This window comes from Symsagittifera roscoffensis, chromosome 5 (assembly GCF_963678635.1).
Source record: "Symsagittifera roscoffensis chromosome 5, txSymRosc1.1, whole genome shotgun sequence".
Lineage (NCBI taxonomy): Eukaryota > Metazoa > Xenacoelomorpha > Acoela > Convolutidae > Symsagittifera > Symsagittifera roscoffensis.
This window is the reverse complement of record NC_087066.1, coordinates 17,207,920-17,232,801: the sequence shown is the minus strand read 5'-3', so window position 1 is coordinate 17,232,801 and position 24,882 is coordinate 17,207,920. Positions and strand designations below refer to the sequence as shown.

At 33.5% G+C, this 24,882-nt stretch overlaps 1 protein-coding gene across 1 annotated transcript; it reads left to right on the top strand.

Annotated features, from left to right (window-relative positions):
- Positions 1–24,667, top strand: LOC134846037 (uncharacterized). Its single transcript, XM_063863210.1, has 3 exons — positions 1–166; positions 22,405–23,138; positions 23,754–24,667. Exons 2-3 carry the CDS (start codon positions 22,418–22,420, stop codon positions 24,650–24,652), a joined length of 1,620 nt encoding a protein of 539 aa, XP_063719280.1. The 5' UTR covers positions 1–166; positions 22,405–22,417; the 3' UTR covers positions 24,653–24,667.
- Positions 24,668–24,882: the final 215 nt, after the last annotated feature.

Genomic DNA, 24,882 nt, shown 5'->3' with positions numbered 1-24,882 from the left:
TGCTGACAAATATACATTAAATTGTTACTAAGACTGTTTCAAAATCTTGAGGTTACAGCAATCATCATATTCACAAAATCCTGATTAAGAAAACACTTATTTGTTTTTGCAAAACAATCAAAAATCTTTAGAGGAAGTTTGAAACCAATGTTTGATTAACAAGCAGGTAATAATTGTTTACTCGTAACGACAAAAATCTCAAAAATCTACACCCTAAACCTAGAAAACTTTTTCATAACTTTATACGTCATCCATTTTGCCCGACTAGGCCCAAAAATTTTATTGTCATAACCATCACTAAATTGATTATTTGGCCTTTCAGAAAGCCGCTTTTTATTTTATGTTATCATTATTTTGTCGATAACAACATTTTGAGTGTTTTTTGAAAAATCCGCCGCCTTTCCCTCCTCGATACGTCCGTGGGTGCAAGATTGGTACTTTTAGATTGATATTTATCGGGTCATTTAGATTGATACTCGAAACAAGATTTTTGAAAGCTGGGTACTTGAAAGGCGTGTCCCGCCATTTTTTGAGAAGATTTGAACTAAGAAGTTGCACGAATCTATCCGGCCGAAAATAAGATAGCGTGACGAGCAGACGGTGTACCCTATCCGAAATTACTCTATGAGTTAACCACATCGGTCCTAACTCATCTGGTGCGACCATAAGTCTCGAACAAGACCTTAATAGCTTAGAATTAACCAAAAATAGATTAGAATTTAGACAAAACATTTTCAAAATGTTATACGACGACAATTTAATCGAAATGTCTCTACGACTCAATAGATCAGAGCCAATATTCCGAACGATAACAGAACTACCCGGAATCGTAAGAAGACCTCGAACCAGAGACGACATACGACAAAGTAGAAACTTACCATATAGTTATATGATAGTACGGCAAAAGCCAACACAAACTTTTATATTTAGAATTTTATTAGCATTGAATTTAGATTTTCATTTGCAAACATAAAATCTTGAAGTCAATACTCATGATCATTTCAGGCGCTAAACAAAATTATTAATAAACAATAACGATTGATAAAAAGATCTCAGATCGTTTCCCTAAATTCTGCAGTATTATATAAAACATGTTTGGAAAATATTTATTGAAATCAAAACAAAAATTAGTAGCATGACAATAAATTGTTAGTAATCATAAAATCATCAGTTGTCCCAGCTTCATCACCTAAACATAACAGCAATCATAAGCTCACTAATATCATTAAAACACTAAATCTTTTTCTTAAACAAATTTAAACTATTTTAAACTTAAATTCACTTAATTTTAAAATCAGATCATCAAGGCTTATCCTTGGATCTTAATTATTTTTCTATTTCACTAAATTTAAAACTTGATCATCAAGGCCTATCCTTGGATCAAAAAGAACAATTTTGTTCTCCCCCACCCACTTAACAAGTGTCTAACGACCTCAAACGTCGATTCACTATCCAACCCTTCCAAAAAACCCAAGACTAATAGAAATTTTTCAACAAAACTAACCATTCAAATTAGGATAAACAGTGAAGAACTTCGGTTATTCATCCTTCACTTGAACCCTCCTCTTACGAGACCCAGGATAAATCTTAGACTTAGTAAGTTTGAAATAGTATCTAACGAACTACTTGCGTTCTAATTATACCTGAACCTTGTGGATCGATTTACTATTCTCCAAGCCTCGAACACAATCACTACCCCTAAGTAAGATTAAGTAAGTTAACACCTTAGCTTATACTAGCCACGAGAAAGTAAAAAATCATTCTTCGGAATCGATATACTTTTCTCTCCAACCCTGAACAAATAGACCCAGGTTAAGCTAACCAAAAAATCGTAAGGACTAACAGTTTAAGAAAGTAGAAATCATCTAACAACTTTTTGCATCCCTCATCCTAAACCTTATGTCATTCAAAAATCTGGGAAATAAACAAACAATCGTTTTACACAACTGTGAAATAGATAACAAAAAATACGATCTTGTAATCACACCTCATACACAAATAGTTGGATATATTAGAACAAAACGACTAACAATAAAAAGAAAAATAATAAACAAACAAAGACAAATCACACAAAAAAGATTTTCAAAAAATAGAAACGCATTTTCAGAATCAGAAGCCAGCAATTTAGATGAACTTTATAAATTAAAAGAATTAATTGATAAAAATTGTCCCATTCACGATCAATTATATTTTTCCGACTCAGAAACAACTTCAAATTCATCAAAAAGAGGAAAAATAAGATTAAAAAAGCAATATAAACATAAACCAGTACACTTGTATAATTGGAATCAACCAATTAGACACATCGATAGTTATATATTAACAGTCATTAAACAAAAAAATGAGCCACAGCCACACTCAAAGTGACGATAGTCCAGATGACGACGATATTTACCCCTTCCTCGTAGATGCACCCGATAATAGAGGACAGCATGACTTTTGCAAGAATTTACTCCTAAATTTGTTTGAACCCGGAATCAGCCCATGCAAAACAGAATTCCCAGATGTAAAAATTAAAAGGCAAATCATAGAACATTATCTGAAAAATATATGTAATTTAACACAACAATACGGAATCTACACCATAGAATTCAGTACACCAAATCCGAATCAACGCAAATATGTAATTCAAACAGACGATCTTGACTTAGAATTTTCAAAAGTATTCTTAGAATATATTAAAAGCGTACAATATCATAACTCACAAAGAGCAAACTCCATATTTACTAACGAAGTTTTTGCAATAAAATATAGTTATATTTCAATATTAGAAAAAACAGAAATTCCAAATATCTCACCAACTGAGACATCCAAACATACAGAAGTACGAAATCACACTATTTTCAACTTTCCTATATATAATTAAAGAAAATTTCACTAAAGACGAAGTCTCACAACATACAAAACATGACTTACAAAAAATTTTGGCATGGTTTACAATAGATTATTTCACACATAATATAGATTTAATTTCACAAGCAAGAAAAAATTTCAGACCTCAAAATTCAAACGATGATACCGCCATCACAGAACAGTCAGACTACGTTTGGGACCCCGAATGGTCTCATCATGCATTTATAAACATCCCACAATCAATCTCAAGTCAAGCAATAAGTACAATATCTTATCAAAGAGATTATGTAAGAGTAGTACCATTAACCATTGATGCAACACCATTAAACTACAATACATTTTTACCTGATACGCGAAATAACAGTTTAAATTCAACCGTCATACACAATGAAAACCTTAATGGAACTAGGAAACTTACACAACAAGATATTCAAACACCATCACACTTCATAAATGAAGAAATCGTCCAAACAACAACAACTACACAACAAAGTATTTCACCGATACGTCCAAATTTAACAACACCAAAAAATACAAACACTTCGCCAGCACAAGTAACCTTACAATCAACCGTTAAACCTTCGGTTGCTCCAAAATATTCACATATGGTTTATCAAACATATAGACCTATGACAGTACCGTCAAAAACACGAAGAACGTTGACAAGAAACACTTTTGCAGAACACAATTATAATTACGCACATTCATCAAAAACAAACTATCCCCCACGAAAAACTAATAATAATCATGTAAGATCTCGATATTGGGATAACCCAATGAAAACAACCAACTCAGTAAATTTTCAAACTAATTCACATCCTCCACAGGATCGTAGTGAAAATTACCCATTCTTTCAACAAACTAAAAATAAAAAAGCACCTCATCATACGGATTACTTATCCTCTGATGATGATTACTTACAACCAGATATTTTTGCACCATATACTCAAGAATATCGCGGACAAGGAGTGCAAAAACCATATACATATCATAGAATTTTTTCTCCACATCCAACAGATACACAAAATCAACAACCAATACAAATGCAAAACCCAACTAATACACAATCTTTTCAACCAACTCAGCCACAAAACCCAATGATCACACACTCGTATCAACCAACTCAAATGCAAAATGAAATACCACTCCCATATTACCTTCAACAACACGAAATAACAAAAAACCAACTTTCAAATTTTTCACAAATGCCAAATGCCGCAGAATCACTACAAATGACAATGAATCCATACCTTATGGGTGGATCATCAATAACATCAAACAAACCATTAATGGTATTCATAGGAACAGACCCTGAATATTCTGTAGAAGATTATTTAAATGCAGTAACAGCAAATTTAATTTTAAATATAGGACCTGAACCAATTAATACACCACTACATCAAAATTGGATACATCGACGCACAGCGTTGATACAAACAAACTTAGATGGCGCAGCCCAAAAATGGTTTTCAGTATTGCCAATAGAAATAAAATCAAATTGGAAAAGATTTACACAAGAATTTTCAAAAATGTTTGACTCCGAAAGAAATAAACAACACCAAAGAGTTTTATGTAATGAAATTCGTAGATTACCAAATGAAACCATCAAACAATTAGCAGTACGTATCGAAACACTAGTTCGAAAAGCATATTCATTAAATACACATGACTACAAAACACAAAAATGACAGAAATTTTAATGATGACCTTAACACCTCAATTAAGGAAAATAGCAATAAAAAAGAGAGCATCTCATCCTTCCTCAATTCGAGAACCCGATTTAGATTTTCGAAAACTAGTAGACAAACTAGAGCAAGCGGAAATCACAATGAAACTTGAAGAAACAGAAAATCTGAATTTACAATATGTTAACCGAATCGAAACAAACACCACAAATATCAATAACATACAGGAATCAGATACAGACCTCGTTGAAAAAATCACTGAAATACTAAATATTTATGAAAAACATCCAAACTTTAAAGGCAAACCATCTTTCAAAAAATGGTGTAATTATTGCCGACGATACGGACATAGTATTTCTGAATGTAGACAAAAACAACAAGATAACCAAAACAAACCTCAAAAATATAAAGAACCAAATAAATCATTCTATCAATACATGAAGAAAGATCAAAATCTACCAAACAAAAATGTATACAGCAACAACAGTTCAGGAAAACAACTTCCGAACAACACCAATTACACGAGAAATCAATCACCATATAAGTTATAGAGGAAGATCACCAGAACGAAGAAATGCACAGAATTCTTCACAAAATCATTATAATCAACCCAATAGTCGAAATAACTACTCCAGATCAAATTCAAATACAACATAATTTGTTTCTAGATCCAATTTCCAATCAAACACAAGAAATAAATACTATCCAAACAATCAATCACGAAACTCATCATATAATAGAAATAGAAACTATTCAAATAATCGAAATAGAAGTTAATCGAACAAACGAAATCAAAATTACCCAAACAATCGATCAAGAAATAACTCATATAACAGATCAAACTATCACAGATCAAACAATAATTATCAAAACAGATCACGAAACAATTCACAAAATCGACATTCAAGTTATAATAATCGATATAAAAATTATTCTCAATCACCACATAGAAATAATAACCATTATAATAATTCTAAACATCGCTACAGAAGTAGTACACCCAAACATCAAAGACATATTAATCAAGTACAATCAAATGAAGAAACAACATCAGACCCCCCAGGTATTGACGACACAGAAAAAAACGAACTACAACTAAATCAAATAAACTGTGGATCATCAGACACAGAAAGTGATGCATAAAACACTATCTGCATAAATATGATAGCAGTCGAAAACGACTACGAACCTATTATATATGAACAATCTTTTTCATCACATATATATGAAAATCAATTGGAACTCCTTCACAATTATTATATTGAACCCATCCATACTACACAAATGGCACATGAAACTAACGAAATTAACACTGTAAATAAACCCACTGAAAATGACAAAACAAAATGCTTGAATACAAATCACATCTACCAAAATGTACAAAAAGAACAACCCAAAGAAAAAATTTGGACAATACCATTTCTTTTAGAAAGTCCAAGAAACAAAAAATTTCAACCACCAGATCTTGAAATTGATTTTTTAATTGATTCAGGAGCAGAATCAAACATAATTAACATTCCCACATGGAATGAAATCAAAACATTACCCCCAAAATTAACGCCTCTTGCAACCTCCAGTAAACTAGCAACATCACAAGGATCAACATTAGTAAACTATGGAAAAGTTCAATTATTTTTTCTCCCCACAAGAACAATGGAGCAAAATAAAATTTTAAACAAACCATTTAAACAAATATTTCATATCACTGATATGAAACACAATATCATTGGAATACCATTTATCTCTAAATATATACCAACAATCAACATCTTGAATAGTAAAATACTAATCAAAGATAAGTACACAAAAACAAAAAACACAGCCCTAACATTTTTTCAAAGATTAAATAAACAACCACCATTCTTTTCAAAATTTTATCCAATTTAAAACCAACAACGGAAACACCTGAAACCACTATCAGGAAACATATATAATTGTTTAATAAAACAAATTCACCAATATGATAAAAATCAAAATAAACAACAACTCTTTATGTCAGACTTTGAATTCAAACCTATCCATAAGTTTTTCAAAATCACAATTTCATCCATAAAATATTTAAAAAATACGAATTCAGACATCAGTTCGTTACATGTATGTAATAATACACCGTATCAAGTAACATTACCCTTAGGACTTTTAGGATATTGCGAAACCAACGCTACAATATCACCAATGCATGAAAAACATACCGCGTAAATAATATACTCCAATTATTAGATATTTGTCAATCCACAATCCTTAACGAAGAACTATCCATAAATAATATAATAAGTAATGAAAAAAGAAATACAGATTATTTCACAAAAACCCCATATTTCAAACCTACATTCAACATAAATAACTATACAGAGGATCAACAGAAATTTTTAACAATGTTTAACTTCCAACATTCACAAATAACACAAGACGAATTTGACAAGTTAGCCAAGCAGCTAATAAAATATTCATCAGTCTATGCAACATCCAAAATTGATGTTGGCAAAATCAGTTCATCACTACATCTCCCATTAAAACCTGACGCAGTTTTCAAAAAACGAAGAGCAAGTAAAGTACCAATTCATTTACACGATAAAGTGAACAGATTACTCGATATTTTAGAGCAATACAAAATTCACCGGTAAACAAAGAAGAACAACAAAAAGTAACATATTTATTAACCCTGTTATCATCTTAGCAAAAGGAGAAACATTAAAAATAGTTTTAGACGCTAGATACCTTAATTCACTAATAGACGAATCAAAATGCAATTGGCCTATTGAACCAATACAAGTTATTTTAACAAAAATAAACGGAAAATACTTTACAACCGCAGATATGAATAGTGCATACAACCAAATGCCACTAGATGAACAATCACGACGATTAACGCAATTTGTTATTGGAAATCAACAATATGAATTCAACCGCCTATTCTATGGAATATCCATAGGACCAGCAGCATTTTCAGCTTTTATGAGCAAAATTTTTAGACCACTAATTCTCAAGAAAAACGCAATCACCTATTTAGACGATGTTTTTATGCAATCACAGACAAAAGAAGAAATGTTTACAGTTTTAGAACACTATCACAAAATACTTCAGAACGAAAATCTGAAGGCCGCCCCCGATAAGTCACACTTCTTTTTAACACGAGTTAAAATTTTAGGACATAATATAGAAAGAAAGACAATAACTCCATTAAAATCACGCATTGATGCTATTCAAAAACTTCAACCACCAACAAACAAAAAGAAAATCCAAGAATTCCTTGGAATGTTAAATTTTTTAAGCAAATACGTTTATAAAATGCAATTATATTTAAGACCATTCTATAATATCCTCAGACAACAAAATAATTTTGAATGGAATACAGAACATCAAACACGATTTGAAGAAATTAAAAAACTTCTAACTGAACAAATTTCAAATACAATTCCAGATCCAAATCAACCATTCTATGCAATGTGCGATGCTTCAAATTTTGGCATCGGCGCAGCATTATTACAATCACACAATGGTACAAATAAAATGAACCTTATATCAGCAAATTCTCGATTATTCACTCAAGCAGAGCTACGACTCTCAACTTTAATGAGAGAATGTACAGCTATAATTTATACACTTACAGAATATGAATTTCTGATACTTGGATCAAAACATCCAACAGTTCTATTCACAGATCACAAACCAATCATTTTTCTCTTTACACAAAAGTCAAACCCAAATCACCGAGTTTATAGATTTCAATTAATTCTAATGAAATTTCCAAACTTACATATAGTTTGGAGAGCAGGAAAGAATCTTGCATTACCAGATACATTAAATCGAAATACACCACCTGAGTTACTTACACGAAAAACCACAGTTGAAATACCCAAAAATATAAAATTTTACCTTGCAGAAAACGAAACATCACCCCGACTAGAATGCAAATATGCAGTAAAAACTGACATTGAACAGTCACAGATAAATAACCTACAACACTTCCCACTTTACTTAGATTGCCAAAATAACCACTACGAAGTTGATCTACTTGGAACGTCAACTTTCAAACCAATTCCATACTCACAATGGATAAAAAATAACACCCAACAAAAAAGAATAAAACAACACTCGCATAAAAAAGACCTTTTTCCGTTCATTGAAAAAGAAAATCTAACTGATAAAATAAATTTATCAGGACCACAAACAAATGATTTAAAATACACAATAAATCAAGTTTTTGACCTCCATGACCCACTTGATACAATTCCTTTATCTAAATTAGAAATTGAAAACATTTTTCTCCCCCCAACAGATAAAATTACAATTAATACCTTGAAACAATATCAAAATCTTGACCCAGTAATTAGACAACTAAAATCATGGCACAAATACAAAACTAAACCCGTAAAGGCAGATACCACAATTTTAGGAAATAAAACACTCCTCCGATATTTTCGAAAATTTATTAATACAACAATTAATGAAAACACAGACCTTCTAGAATACCAATTAAATGAATCTACAGTTCCCTGTCTCCCTTTAAGTATGATTCTCATAGCTTTCAACATTTCACATACACAAAACATTAAAGGACACTCTGGATCAGAGAAAACATATTCAAATTTTATACAAAATTTCTATTTCCCAAATGCACCAATTTGGATAAAAGTACTATGCAATGATTGTATAGTATGTCAGTTAAATAAACCTTATCCAAATCAAAAACAAATAGCACAAAAACAAGATTTTAAAGGACAAAGTTTATACTTTAACCATCGTATCTCATTCGATACAAAAGGACCAATTTCACCATCATCTGAAGGAAACTCCTACATTATGGTAATTGTTGACGCATTTACACATTATGTAGCACTTAACCCAGTACCACATTGTAACGCTTATTACGCTTACACAACACTTTATGAACACTGGATAGCCAAGTTCAGATTACCCGAAATTTTAGTTACAGACAACGGTACAGAATTCATAAATAATGAAATCATCACATTATGTCATTTATATAACATTAAACACAAACCACGTACATCTCATGCACCTTGGACAAACGGCTTAGTCGAAGGTATGAACCGTTCACTACAAGAATATCTTAGATGTATCATCAATGGAAATGATACAAGATACACCGAATGGTCAGCAGATGTAAAATTATTTCCCTTAGCATATAATTCACAAATTACGACAACTCTAGGAATGTCACCATATGAAATGGTTTTTAATCAAAAGCCACGTAAACCAATTATGTTTACAGCAAACTCTCATAAAAATGCAGAAAGTCATTGTCAACCGAATAAAGACTCAATTTGTTATAACCTACCTTTACACACACATGATGAAGACCATTTTCATCACCCACAAATTCTTAAATTAGCTTCCGGTACACACATCAAATGGATTTTAAATAGAGATAAAAACCACAGTGAAATTTACCAAAAAGTAACAAAAAAGTTGTTACAAAGGGAAAACATTAATGAACAAATAAATTCACGCTTTACACCAGCCTCCGATTTGAAAATTGGAACATTTGTTTTAGTACCTAATTTTAACACTTAAAAAGGAATTTCAAAAAAATTACAACCCCTTCGTAAAGGACCATACCAAATAATTGCCAAACCCACTGACGTAACATATAAAATCACCGACTCAGACCAAAAGGAAATTGTTCAACATCGAAACAATCTATTACCTTATTACCCAAAAGAATACGCACTACGCGAACTTACTCAATTATATTCTTTCACAGGTTTAAAAGTTATTCAAAATAACCCACATACGGAAAATGAAACAAAAGAACAACATGACATTCACCTCGAAAACCAAAATAAAAAATCAACTACAACGAAAAACAATACAAAAAAGCTAGATCAAAATATACATCAAAAAGAAAGAAAAAATAGAAAAATGACAGAAAAAATTATAGCCCAAGAACAATTAGAGAAATCAGAACATAGAGAGTCATCACGACTTAGAAATCAACCACGCAAAAACTACAAAAACATTCATTCCACAATCTAAAATATTAAAGAAAGTTGAATTTCAAAAACAACTTTAATTTTACAATCAATAATCTTTGCACCTAAACATTTTAAACTTTCATTTTTCAAAATAACATGCTGACAAGCACGCAGCGATTCTAGTTCAAAATTAGCCAATAAGATTCATTCAATCCGTCATCTCCTATAACTCTAACACAAACCAATTAGACGAAAGATATTAAACTCCAGGCATATCTATAACTATAACTTTACGACCTCCAGGTCAAAAATAAGCAAACCACTCCAACTTGACAACTAAATTAAATATCACCATAATATCATAACCCTCCCTTATCTAATAACCCAAAGATCAACAATATTTCCCCAACTCAGACCTCAAATACCCCCCAGACAAAAATGTTAAATTAGCCTAAAGTAAAAGAATGACTATATTAAATTAGCCTAATGTATAAAAATCTCAAAAATACCCCAGATCACTTGACAAATAAAAATAAAGTAAAAGAAGACCTCCCAAACACCATAAAATTTGCCCCCAGCAATTTTTCACAAAACTCAACCCACTTCTCAAAAAACCAATAAATAATTCGACCACACTTGAAAATTGCCCCAAGCAACAAAAAATATTCGATCAAGAAGCCATTTCTTAAATGCTCTTCTCTCGATCAGTCAACATAATACTCAACATTTTCATAATCTTTTTAACAATATTTTAACTTTTATTCATATTTCTTTTTGATACCTTTGAAGCTTTTGTAATAATCTTAATCATTTTTTGCATTATTTTTTTAATTTTCTATTCCATATTTGAACTATACCTCCAACTCTCAAAAGCCATTGACCATATTCACAGGTACGAGACACAAAACTTATCTAAATGATACGAACCATTTTTAGTAGAACAGATATTTTTTTACTATTTGTAATTTTTATAACATTTTTATCATCCCTCATCTTGACAATATGCAAATGTATAAAGAAGGCAGTCATAACATTCGCCTTAGCAACAATCCTTTTAATCCTTTTTCTAGAAGAATACTCCAAAAAACATAAATTTTTTCACTAAAAGAAATCAATAAAAAACCCTCAAAAATTGCTAACCAACAATCACACAGTCAGTCTTCACCGACATCATCCCAAGAAAACCTGACACCACCTACAACTACCCAAAACCCCCAAACATCTACACGAAATTCTTTCCAAGATAGCCCATATACCTTTGAAGAACGACACGCTCGCTTATCTGAACCACTAGAACCAGTTCAACGACAAGCACCTCTAAGTGAACCAACATATAACTTGTACCCAACACTACCACAAGAAATAAGTAGAATACGAAATCTTAGTCAAAATCAAAATACAGTTGAAATAAATAGACAAATTATACATCCACGACAAAACAGAAATTTTCAAACCCCCCGAGTTCATTTTGATATACCCCAATCCCCATCACAAAGTACTCCGGAAAAACCAATTGGTATATTACCAGAAACCCCTACGCTTCTTTCATAACGTAGCACCTCAAGTCTACCCTCAGATTACTTAGGTTCAACACCAACATCTGAACAAATACGTGAAAATTCCTTTAACCCTCCAAACCAAACATCACGACTACCATATTGGACAACACAATCATTCACACAAGGTGAACCCAATTTAATAAATGATCCAATAGATATTTCTATCGATACAACAACATCATCATCACTACCAGAAACATTGTCACTAACATCAACACCATCAATAAGCTAAATTTCACCGACACCTTTCCCTTTAAATTTCCCAAATAATCTCGACGCTAGATATCGAGAACAATCATCAACAAATATCCCTCTAAGATTAGACTGGAATACATTCACAGCACCCCCACCATTATTTGGACAGCACCCAGAAAGTAACCGACTCCACAACTGGGCACTTAATAGATTACAATATAGACAAGATATCCACGAAGACATTCGTGATCATAACATCCAAATACTCCAACAAAATACTCTCCAATTAAAATTTGAAATCACGGTTAAACTAAACAACATTGCTCAACATCCTTACCCATTAAACCCACCAAATATAACAGCTCAATCACTACCACCACCATTTATAACAACTGAAGTAATATATAAATACGACAGATATACCAAAAAGACAATTGGTTACATCACATTTTATAACCCATACTCAGGATTGTCATACACATGTATATTCTAAAAATTTTAATTTTTCTCCAACTCCTTTTTCTAATAACCTCAAATGAAAACATAAACCCTTCCCCCCGCACAGGACCCCAAGATTTATTAGTAACACATTACGATTGTGAAGAAAACGAACAAAAAACACTACACAAGTATGCAATAAATCAAGTATCACAATGCGAAACAGAACCCCAAGCCATAGAAACTACAAATGTAATAGCAACACTTTATTCAAAAGCCCGAGCAACTACAGTTATAGGATATAAATTCACAGCAACATTTTCTGAAAAGAAAGTACATTGTTCACAAGTCTCAAACGGAAATAAAAACCGACTTGACCATGAATCATTCTACCAGAGTAATATAGAACGACTTTTACATCTCAATCCCGAAGATTGTAAAAACGAGTTACTCCGACTAAATATCACAAAAAATAAAAACACAGATAGAAAGTTAGTCTATTTCCAAGTTTTTTCAGATTCTGTACATCAAGCAGAACTTGAAAGATATCAAGGACATATAAAATTAGATGAAAAATACCCATATAACGGCGCACACGGACGATTAACCTATGACATGCACGATAAACAACACAATGATCTATCAAGGAATTAGATTACCTTGTAAAAACGATCAAGGTTATTGTGACCCTACAACACGAACACAAGCAACAATTGTTTGGTTTCCCGAATATACATGTACAACATTTCAAGTAGCAAAAATACACGCTCGAATGATAAAATTTCACGAGAAATATTTCATACAATCAATTCCATATGAACAAGTAAATCCATTACGAAAACAAAGTACTGATTTTAGAAACATCCACAATATAGAAAATAAATTGACACGTTTTCAAATATATCAAGAAACAGAACTTGCATGCAATTACAGAAACCCACTTTACAAAACACAATATTCTGAAATATTAGTTGAATACGAAAAAGGTTTCGACATGACCACTGGAAAAAAAAATTGACCCTTATGCAACAGGTCATCCTATAAACGAAGGAACATCATATATACCAGTTAACTTTCAAAAAAGTAATGGTCAACCTGGTGGACATCTAAAGCCCCATGACACTAGAAGCACACGTTTACAAGAACTATCACTAATGAATAATTCTTATTTTGGTAATATCCACTATGATATTCACTTAGATATGAAATTAGACTACACAATTAGCCGATTTTTTCAGGAAATGTCACTCTCTGAATTAGAAACACTTCACCAACTATGCGAATTAGAACGGACACAAATCCTACAATCACTTGCACTAGCAGTATTAAAAATACCCTACGCAGGATATTTACTATCAGGAAATAGATCAAATTTTTTAGACTACGAAGGAAACATTTTATGGTTTTATACCTGTACCAAAAAAGTATCACCACTATATGTTTTTGAAGATAAACGATGCTATAAAAGAATCCCTATCTTTTATAAGAATAAAGTACATTTCGTTGACACACTTTCAAGACGAACCTATTTCTGGGATACCGCAGTCCCATGTGGATCAGAAAATAGCCACAATGTAGTACAACTGAACCCTGATGAAGATAAATATTACCTTCTTACCCAATACCCCACATTAATGCAATCACTCAAAAAATTTTCACCTGAAAGCATTAGAGCTATTGCTCGAAACCCAAATATCGATTTACAATCAATTGGAATATATTCAAAATCCGATATCCAACATCACATTAGAACACAAAAATTCCAAGAATTATTAACACAAATGGACACTATACAAAGACAATCAATTGATCAAAACTTACGCAAACTTGCCAAAACAGCAGGATTTGCAGATATCTATACACAAGATTATAGCGGATATTTTAAAGACATTAAAGACTATATATATCTCAACGGTGAAAAATACCGACCACAAGATATCTCACCTATAAATATTTTTAGTTTTGCTACACTAAAAAATGAAATTCTTGATTTTCTATGATGGCCCTATTACATCTTAGAAAAATTAACTATTTTATACGCAATGTTTAACTTTATAGGATTTCTTTTTTCACTTTTAAAAGGAATCTATAATACATGCGCTATACACACACAAGTGAATAGACAAGCAAGTGCAGCACGCATACTATTTGCAGGATTTTTTGGAATTTTTTCATCATCAATAAACAAAATTCTTTTAGACGCACAAATAAAAGAATATAACACAAAAATAGCGACACGACAGAACACGTACGACGAAGAACATAATAATATAGAAATAACGCCTACAGCACCACAGTTGCCACCCCTACCACATAACCATTCATTATCCCTAGTCCCACGAAAGTTTCGAAATTTAGCAATATTACATAATCCAAATTTTAGACCAAACATATCGCAAAGTCCCATACAACATATAATGACACATCATTCACAAGATGAAAATACATATGAACAAATTATAGAACAACCTCATACCAAAACTTTTCAGTCTCAAAATAATAATTTTTTTAGCCCACGATGAGCCGACAACTTGGATCCCTACACCGCTCAAATTCCCATCCAACCAACGTCAACACTCCAATTACAATAATTCCACTTTTTGCTTTTCCGCCACCCGATTTCCCAACTAGTAATATAACATCAGGCATGAATTCAGACACTAATTCAAATATTTTAGTTTTATACTCCATTTCACAACTCAATAACCCTAATATTGAAACCCCTGATGAATTTGCAGACTCTGAACCATCTCCATCCAATAATTTTCAAACCAACTCCTCAATTTTTTCAAAACCCCCTTTTCAACCAATCCCACCAAATAACCCACTCCCATCCATTTCTACACCCTCTTATGCTTCACAAGTCACCCCAACCTACTCTTCATTTCATTCAGACCGATCATCCAATTCTCCAGATATTCCCCAAATCTCCCAAGAACTCGATAATTTTATCACCCTACAACAACAACTATTACACCCTAACACCCCCACTATAAATCAGATTTCTTCCACAATAGAATCCTCAAATCCACCTACCCCTACACCCTCTTCAGCTTATTCTGCATCATTGGCACAATCATCCACTTCCACCGAATCATCAAAAAGCACTAATAGAGCTTATCGCACTTTTAAAAGAAAATTCCCAAACCATCCATTCCCAACCAAACCAGGAACAGCCCGTGAATACATTAATCATCCACATCACACTAACACGAAAGATTTTGTAGCAATCACCTTACCTTCATTTCCACAATATACTTTAAACACCCCTCATGACACTAACGACACACGTAGCTTTGTAGATGAACATGTTTTAATGCCTACACTTCATTGGACATCATATTATCATTTTACTAACCCCCTTTGCCTACCATTATCTAATACTCATGACGATATAGAAAGAAATCAAGATATGCTATATCGACTCACCACACCACTAACACATAGACAATTTACTAATATAGGATATAAAAAATCACTAAAAACATTCACTGCACCCCGAGCTAACGAATTTACGCTAGAATATTACGATCATAACATCATGCGAACTAACCAAGACGAATTTTTATATGATGATCGCTTCGCTAACCCACAACTAACAGAAAAATTCTTCATCAAAACACCATATGTATTTACACTCAATATATTTGATCGAAAATTTGACCACATCATTTCTGAAGCACTAACCGACATGCAAGCTTACGAAAGTTTTAAAGAAAAATTTCAATTATTTTCACTAACCTTCCACTTCCTTGCACCACATGAACGCGATTTGCACTGCTCACACGACATTATGTTACGCACTAAACAAACCCACACATATACATATTATTGCTTCATACAAAATCATTTTGACCTACACAATCCATCAAGACAACCACACCACCGTTTTCAGTTTCTTAACTCTAAATACAATTCACCATTTTTTCTTAGTTTCACATATTGCATCAAAGATACTAACCTTCACGGCATCCTCCGCGATTATGATCCCATAACCCAAATGTATATATTTTGTCCCATCACGAAGACCTTTAACGCAGAAGAATCCAGACCCTTCCTCATCCCACATGAATTTATCCAACCTATAGAAATCCCAATATTAGGATTCATCCACAACACTAAATACAATCACAAATTATATAACCTCATTCAAAACACACCTTATGAGTTTGCAGTTGGCACTGAAGAACTAAAAACTATTAAAGCACTTCAATTGCTTTGGCCACTGCTTCAAACTAAAAACATCATTCGCATACTAGCAAAATTACTAACAAACTCCGACATAATACACGACATCTTCCCCCACGATTTTTTCCCCGACGACTAACAGGTAAGTATAATTTATACATATTTTTTACTAATAAATTTGAAATAAATACTAACCATTTTTTACTCATGTTTCATTTAGATCTTTAGTCTTCATACCAGGATCATCTGAAGAAACAAAAAAGCAAAATAAAAAATAAACTTGTTAAAATTCTTCACTTCACTAATATTTTCCACAAAATAAACTATAAATTTATACCAAATGTAGTAAATTGATTTATAAACTGTTTCCCCAAAAGCAGTAAACTTCATAAAAAATGAAAATTTGTAATTTAATTTTTCCCCAAAACAAGCAGTAAAATTAAAATTCTATGTAGTAAATTGATAAAATGAAAATGCAGTACTAACCTTTTGATATTTTCATTCACTCGCACAAGAATTCTATTCAAACTCGCACAGCTCGCCCACGAAGAATTGTTTAAATAATGAATTTCAGTTTCAAGCTTTCACACTCAACAACTCTAACACGCGATAACAAGTTTCAAACTTTCCTTTAACCCGGTTGGAAAGGAATTATATACTAAACAAAACTAAGCAACGCAGCTTACTAAACACCACAAATCATAGAATAACAGCATGACTAAGAAAAGAAAACCAACGGTACCCAAACCGGATTAACCCAGTTTAAAACTGGATAATTTATTCTTTTGAAGACTATTATAAAGTCTAAGAAAGAAATAATAAAACACAAAAAAGTCGAAAGACAAACCCATACCAAAAACATTTTGATTTTTGAAAAAAGGACACAACCAACGAAACATAAGAAAAACCACCATAAACCCAACATAAAATGTTATCACATAACAGGACCTCTCACAGAAACCGCACGAAATCATACTCCCACTCCTGGCCTAACCCACCAGAGAGGACGTCCTGAGCATGCTCTATAGCCGGCCTAACCCACCGCGCTACATCCACGCTTTGTGACCACACTCCTATTTTTAATAAGAGGTACTCAAGGGTGAGTAACTCTTCAAAATAACCGAACTAAAACAAAACGCTTTTGTGAAAACAACTAACCAAAATCATAACTAAAAACTGAACTAATAAAAATTTTATAAAATGTAAACTATACCTTGCAGTATATAGATCAGCACACAACAACAAAGACGAACATCCAAAGACAAAATGACCCCACTACACTTAAAAAAGAATGGCCAACCACAAACCGATATGCCGTCCACAATCACAAACTCAAAGGATTTAGAGTACGTTGACTTCGCAGAAAAAGACTTCATTGAACTAGACCAATGACCACCTCGATGTTCAAGTATACGTACAGATCCGAGTTACAAGGCATTCCCTCCACGCACAATCTCCACGCCATTCCCAGACGAGGTCGAACACAAAAGAAGTTCTCTACATAAAACAGAAAAACCCATCATAGCAAACCATTCTGAAATCAGATTGATTTCATTGCGAAACACCATCGTTGTCATAAGAAGACACAACGACTGATGCCCTCATTCCAGCGTCCTGGAACTTCTCTAACAAGAGAAACCGGACAAGAGTACGATGTTCGCCAAATACCAACGTCCATCATCCATCCTTTAAATTGCAGAAAGATAATTCTAAAAAACTCTATAAAACCCGGATGGGTGGAACCTGATCTAAACTATATTTTATGATTGGATAAATTAGATATTTTACCACTCTAAAGTATTTAATATTAACCAATCATGATCCATCTAACTAACAACCCACTTATTTGTAAGTGCTGAAATTACTTGTAATTTCAGCACCAGAGAGATTTGAATTTAACTTAGAAATTAGTTGCCTCTCCAAGAGAACTTCAGCAGCCGCAATAAACCAGTATACCCTAGATCTATTGAGCCTAGCAGAGACTAGTTAAACACCCTGAGACTAGATAGTATAAGAGTAAGATTAGGATCGGTATTAGACTAAAAAGTTGCACGAATCTATCCGGCCGAAAATAAGATAGCGTGACGAGCAGACGGTGTACCCTATCCGAAATTACTCTATGAGTTAACCACATCGGTCCTAACTCAGAAGGTAGACATTGACACCCATTTTTGAATACTTCTCATTGCTAGGCAAACAACAATATAAAATTTGAAAAGGAAGTTTTGCCGGTGGAAATCAATACAGCTATCTTTTTTGTTACGACTTTAACTAAAGTTGAAAACTTGTGGGTTTTCGTTCTCTTAAAATAGTTTTCGTCTTTTCAACTAGTCGGTTTTGGTTAGAAAATGTTGTCTGAAAGATATTGATGTCTTGATTTTGAAATCATGGAAGAGTTATATCTTTATTTGTATTTCATAAAACCAGTGTTCACCGCTTAATCTACTGTTACGAAAATTCTACGAATACTGTTGTGAAAATTCTACGAATTTTCGCCTGTTACGAATTGTCGCCTCAGGTCATAAAACTATACGAATTGTCGCCTCACGTCATAGGTTTGAAATTAGCACATTTTGGAGATTTCGATCTAACTAACGCGGGCTCTTAGTTGAACAATTTTCAGGCAAGTAAATCATAACCAAAGTGGAAGCTGGTAACTGAATTGCTCGAAGAAATTTTAACTAGAGTAAATTTTGTAATTGACCTTGTATGTTAGGGGCAGACTTAACATCATAACAAAGAAAATTTCATTTTTTGAATTTTTTTCATATGGTGCCTTTTAGAATAAATGCAAGAATTCTAAAATGCACTCAGAGTTTTGTCCTGATACGACCTGTTTTTTTTGGCTTAAAGTGAATCCATTTTCTTGTGCTTTAAGGCAGTGCCGGAAAACGCAAGCCTCTAATTAGCTTCTTAAATGGATTATAGTTCAATAAAATTTGAGAAAAAAACTTTCATAAAATAATTTCGAAAAATAGTAACATTATATTCCATTTTTAATCGATTATGATCAATTCTTTTGGAAATTTATGGAGACTGACACAGGAGCGGATTTAGGGGGGGGGAGGCGGGGATTGGACGCTTCTCCCCCCTCCCCCCCCCCCCCCCCCCCCCTCAGGGATTCGACCCCCTGCCGACCCAAAGGGTCCCCCCTTTGTACTATTTTGAGATATCCATATTTGGTGACGGACCCTAAAAATTTTGTAAAGGCGCCTTTGGCGCCAATATATACTTACTTTAAGGGGGGAGCGCGCGCCAAAAAAAAACGCAAGTGACTAAAAACGCCTTTTTTCACCTGTTTTTCAAAATTTTCCCTGCGCACAAAATTTGACCAAAACAGGGTCTTTTTAGTGCTATGGGAGAGCTCGGAAAATCAATTCGAGACGACCTAAAAAAAATCGACAAAAGTTTCGAACATTTTTGAAAATCCCCCCCCCCCCCCCCCCCCCTCGAGAAAATCCTAGATCCGCCCCCCTGGACTGACAATAAAAATCCATTATAATCTATTATATTCTCTTTTTACTGAGTGAGAGTGGTTTCAGGCCAGAACAATGGTGACCGTGTTTGTAAACTTAATTTAGTTCGGAACTAATCTATTTGAGGTTATGGTACATCAGTCCAATGAACATGACAGTTTTGAGGTCACCACAAAAACTTCTCCTTCTCTTGCTTAAATTGATTTCGCAACACCATATTGAAGTTTTCAAATATCGGAAGTACGCAAATATCGTTGAACGCCGGTTCATTGCGTTTGTAAGAAAGTTACTTAACAAAAATTTAACCGTGTTAGCTTGATTATTTTTGCATGGGTTAACACTGGAATTCACCCATATCAACATAGCCAGAAAAAAGTTATAACATAGGGCCAAATTGTATAATTTTGGAGCATAACACCCAATGGCAACAGCAAAAGGCTAGAATTTACCTCCTGAGATTTTTTATACTGAGTCGGTTTCGCCATAATGAGTTTTTGTGAGTTTTGATGAGTTTCAAGACATATGAGAGGTTTAGGAATACATCTTCCAGAGGGAGACTACAAAAAATCATCCGAATTGTAGTTTTCTGCTATTTTGCTTGATATTCTCAAAATTTTTTTGGGATAGTATAAAGATTCTTTCCGGAGTAGTAATTTTGCTTACAATTATGACTTCTCAATTTGCTTCAATTTCGAGATATGATGTTTCTTATGACAATTTTTTGAAAATTTAAAAAAGTTTTTCTCAAAAAGTAGACGCTGTGTTGCGGTGGTGTTTAAGTAATTCTAATGGTTGATAATGTGGCCTTCAAATTTGAATGCTCAAACAATTTTTGTTGCCGAAATAAAACAGCTTTTATAATTTTTCAAAAAGTTCCAAAAACTTTATTTAAAAAACTGTCAAGTTGCTTAATATTGGCCGTCGATAAAATGTTCAAATTAGAAGAAATAATTGAAAAGAGCAATGGAAAGTCTATACGAACTTTAGCACGCAATTTATATCCGGCCTTCACTGCAAAAACTGATTTTTCAGACTAAAAGTTCAAAGTAAAAATAGCAGACGAAAAAATACTCAAAACTGGCAGATTGCTCTTTTTAAATATTTCTTTCTGTTCCAACTTTTTGCTACTAATTATAGCTTTTTACAAATTTATCTGACAAAGTCTTAAGTTTTTGATTTATAATTTTGAATTTGACATAGTGAGATGGAGTTAAAATCGCAATCAATTTTTCAAAATTGCATTAGAACCGACAATCAATGCAAAACGATTGCGCTTTCTCAGAGAGTTGCATTTTTGCCTTATTTCAAGAACAGAACTGAAAAAACTTTTTCATTCAACAACGATTTGCAATGTAATTTTTCAGCGCAAAAAGGCCGACAAAAAGCAAACGCAAAACTTCAAACAAAGATTTTAATTTTGTTTAGTTTAGTTTTGAAGGTCAGAATTATTTCAGAAAACTAATACGTAACACGAAGAAAACTAATAAGGGAGCGTAGCGATTAGGATGTGTGCCTATTATAATTAGTAGCCAAAAGTTCGGGCAGACAAAATTAATTAAAAAGAGCAATTGACCTATTTTCGAGAAATTTTGCATGCAAAATCTAATTTTTCAGTCCGATTTTGTGTCTCAAGGTTGTATGAAAAAAGAAATTGCATGCAAAAATCTGTCAAAATGGTACGATTGCTCTTTTTAATTATTTCTGTCTGTCCGAACTTTTTGCAACTCTCTATAGCATGCGATGTTTGCTTCAACTGGGTGTGCTTTCAGACGAAAATAAATTATCTTAAAAATTTCAAATACTTTCGAAAACCACTTAGTATGCTATGAGAATCAAATTTTCACTTTTGCCTAATTCAAAACTAGGCCAAGTACATACGTCATTCAAAATTGAAAACTTGCGTGAGCACAACGCGCAATAGCAAATCTTCATCAATTTACATTCTTTTATATGGGCATGCTAATCGGCTCACATGCTAAAAGGCCTGTGCCCGTTCGATAAATTTGTTAAAATTTATACATTCGAACTTCTTTCAACGTTTTTATGGGCAAATTTCTATAAATTTTTGCAGAATCCGAAAAACAATGATTAAACTGCACTTACGGAGCTACCAACGCGAGGATTTGGTTTCCCAAGCCAAGTTTGAGGATGACCTAGATGCTGTTCCTGAGTCGTGCAAAAGTTGGGGGAAAATCAAGAAAATTGTCACTTCTTACTTTTGCCATGTCAAAGAATACGACTTGAACCGATTCGATTTGAAGACCAAATTGCTATTTTTGAATCGAATTGCTGATTATCTCGAGAAGCATAAGGACAACGAAATCAAATTTTGGCAACTTTTGAACCGACTGGCGCTAGTTGAATTAATATATGGGTACATGCTTAACCAGAAGGAGAGCTATTTTGCAGAACCGATGCACTCGAACTTAAATGAGCTCTATGGGTTGCTAATCAACGGTTCGGAAAGATGCAAGGAAATCCGAGACAAGATTATAACTATGGGTCTCCATAGGTTCATTATACGAGACATGGAGCATCCCTCGATCCAGGGTCGTGTTCTGAAATACAACGGGAACCGAAGTTCATTTGAACTTACACGTTGCGATGAAGCTCTCGACACGCTGTTTACAGTTATCTACAATGTTCTACGCTACAACCCAGATTCGCAGAAGACGATTCGTAACGAAGGCATCTGTCGGATCTGCATGTTGTACCTCGGAAGTGCGTTCAATATCCCAGGAGTGAAAGCGATTGCTCTTTTAGTGTTGTCTTTATCAGCTGATTTGGACTCAGAACAGGAAATAGGTACAAGAGTGATAGATGGATTCTCTAAAACAATACACATAAGAGCCCTCGAATAATTCTATTTGGTTTAAAGTCTCAACACCCAATGAAAACTTTGGTACAATTTACGGCATCCCCTTTCGGTCGACTGACCCAAATATTTGTGATCCAAAGTGAAAGTATACTGGTTTTGACGCGATTTTCACACGAAGCAGCGCGTTTTTCTGGTCAAAACTTTCCAGAAGTTGCTCAAAAGCGGCATTTTTGAAAAATTTTCAAAACTTGACTGCGGCGCAAAAAATTTTGTCAAATAATGGTCATAACGGTGTTTTGGAGAGCTCGGAAAACAATTTAGTCGACCTAGAAAAAGGTTAACAAAAATTTTGAAAGTTTTTTTTCAAAAGTCCAACACCGAGATCAGCTCCCGATTGACCATGTGTTAGCACTCTATTTGTAGCACTTTTTAGCACTCTATTTCAATTTTTTATGGAAAATTTGAATACTGGGTTTTGAATTTAAATCAAAAATCGCGTCTCGCTTCCCTTAAGTTTTTATCAAAAAGTGATTTCTTTTCAATTATAAGTTTTTCAGATTTTTCCAAACGTGCCCTTCTATCAATTTTGTATTGCGAACTAGTTCAAGCCACGGAATGTAACATCAAGTACGTAGTTTGCAACCTTCTTGAAAACGCGGTCAAAACAGCCTCAAGGCGAAATGAAGAAGGCTATACAGTCGAAGAACTACTAGACTGCTTAACACGACTCGCCAAAAACCGAAACAATGCCACCGAGTTGTTAAAATGCAACATTGTTAAAATATGCTGCAAAATTCTCAACGAGGACTCGGAAGAGCTAGAAGTAAAAAGAAGTCTTTGTCTAATTTGGTCGCTGAGCTTCCTCGACGAAGGTCAAAAATCTCTGAAAAAGCATGAAATGATTTTGGAAAAGATTAAAAGCTTGATCGAGAGTGAAAACACTGATATTTCAAGCGCTGCTAAAGGTATTTTGTGGGAACTAGGGCTGATCGAATGTTCGAGATGTGAAGAAAGCTCCGAAGAGGTCAACAACAACCAGTTGGACGATGATGCTTCGACTCATGTTATGATAAGTTACTGCTGGAAACAACAACCAATCGCTTTGAAGTTGTTTGAGAGATTGAAGAACAATGGTAAAAAGGTGTGGATCGATATTGAAAAAATGGAGGGCGATTCGTTGGAAAAAATGGCGGATGCAGTCGAAAATTCAGAATTCGTTGTTTGCTGTTTTTCAGAAGATTACAGCAATAGCCAAGCCTGTAGGTCAGAAGCGACTTATGCTTACAAGCAGAAGAAAAATATCGCATTTGTGAAAACGCAACCTGATTTTGAACCCAAAGGGTGGCTGGGATTAATTTTGGGAGCTGAAATTTATTACCAGTTGTGCAGTGATTCGGAGTTTGAGACAAATTTTCCAAAATTGATAAGATTTATTGAAGGAAAAAACACGAGTTTTGAAAATAATGACGAAACGGATTCGGCTAAAGGGATCTATTTTTGAAAAAATAAATACATTTGGTAATTTTGCGACTATCTGGGTTGCGATACAATATGATTTAACACCCAAATTTTAATAGGAAAACTGAAAGCTGGTTAAAATTAAAAATCAATTATTCTCAAAGATCACCAAATCACAGAAACAACGGCAAAATCGCCAAATTTTTATTTGACCGAAACTGAATAAAGTAGATGAAATAATGCGTGAGGCGACAACTTGTTACAGGTGACAAT

Bases quoted from the DNA above. Each gene is read 5' to 3' on its own strand.
- LOC134846037 (XM_063863210.1), top strand. From the start codon at position 22,418: ATGATTAAACTGCACTTACGGAGCTACCAACGCGAGGATTTGGTTTCC. The intron at 23,139-23,753 runs GTACAAGAGTGA...ATTGCGAACTAG, and splicing joins GGACTCAGAACAGGAAATAG to TTCAAGCCACGGAATGTAAC.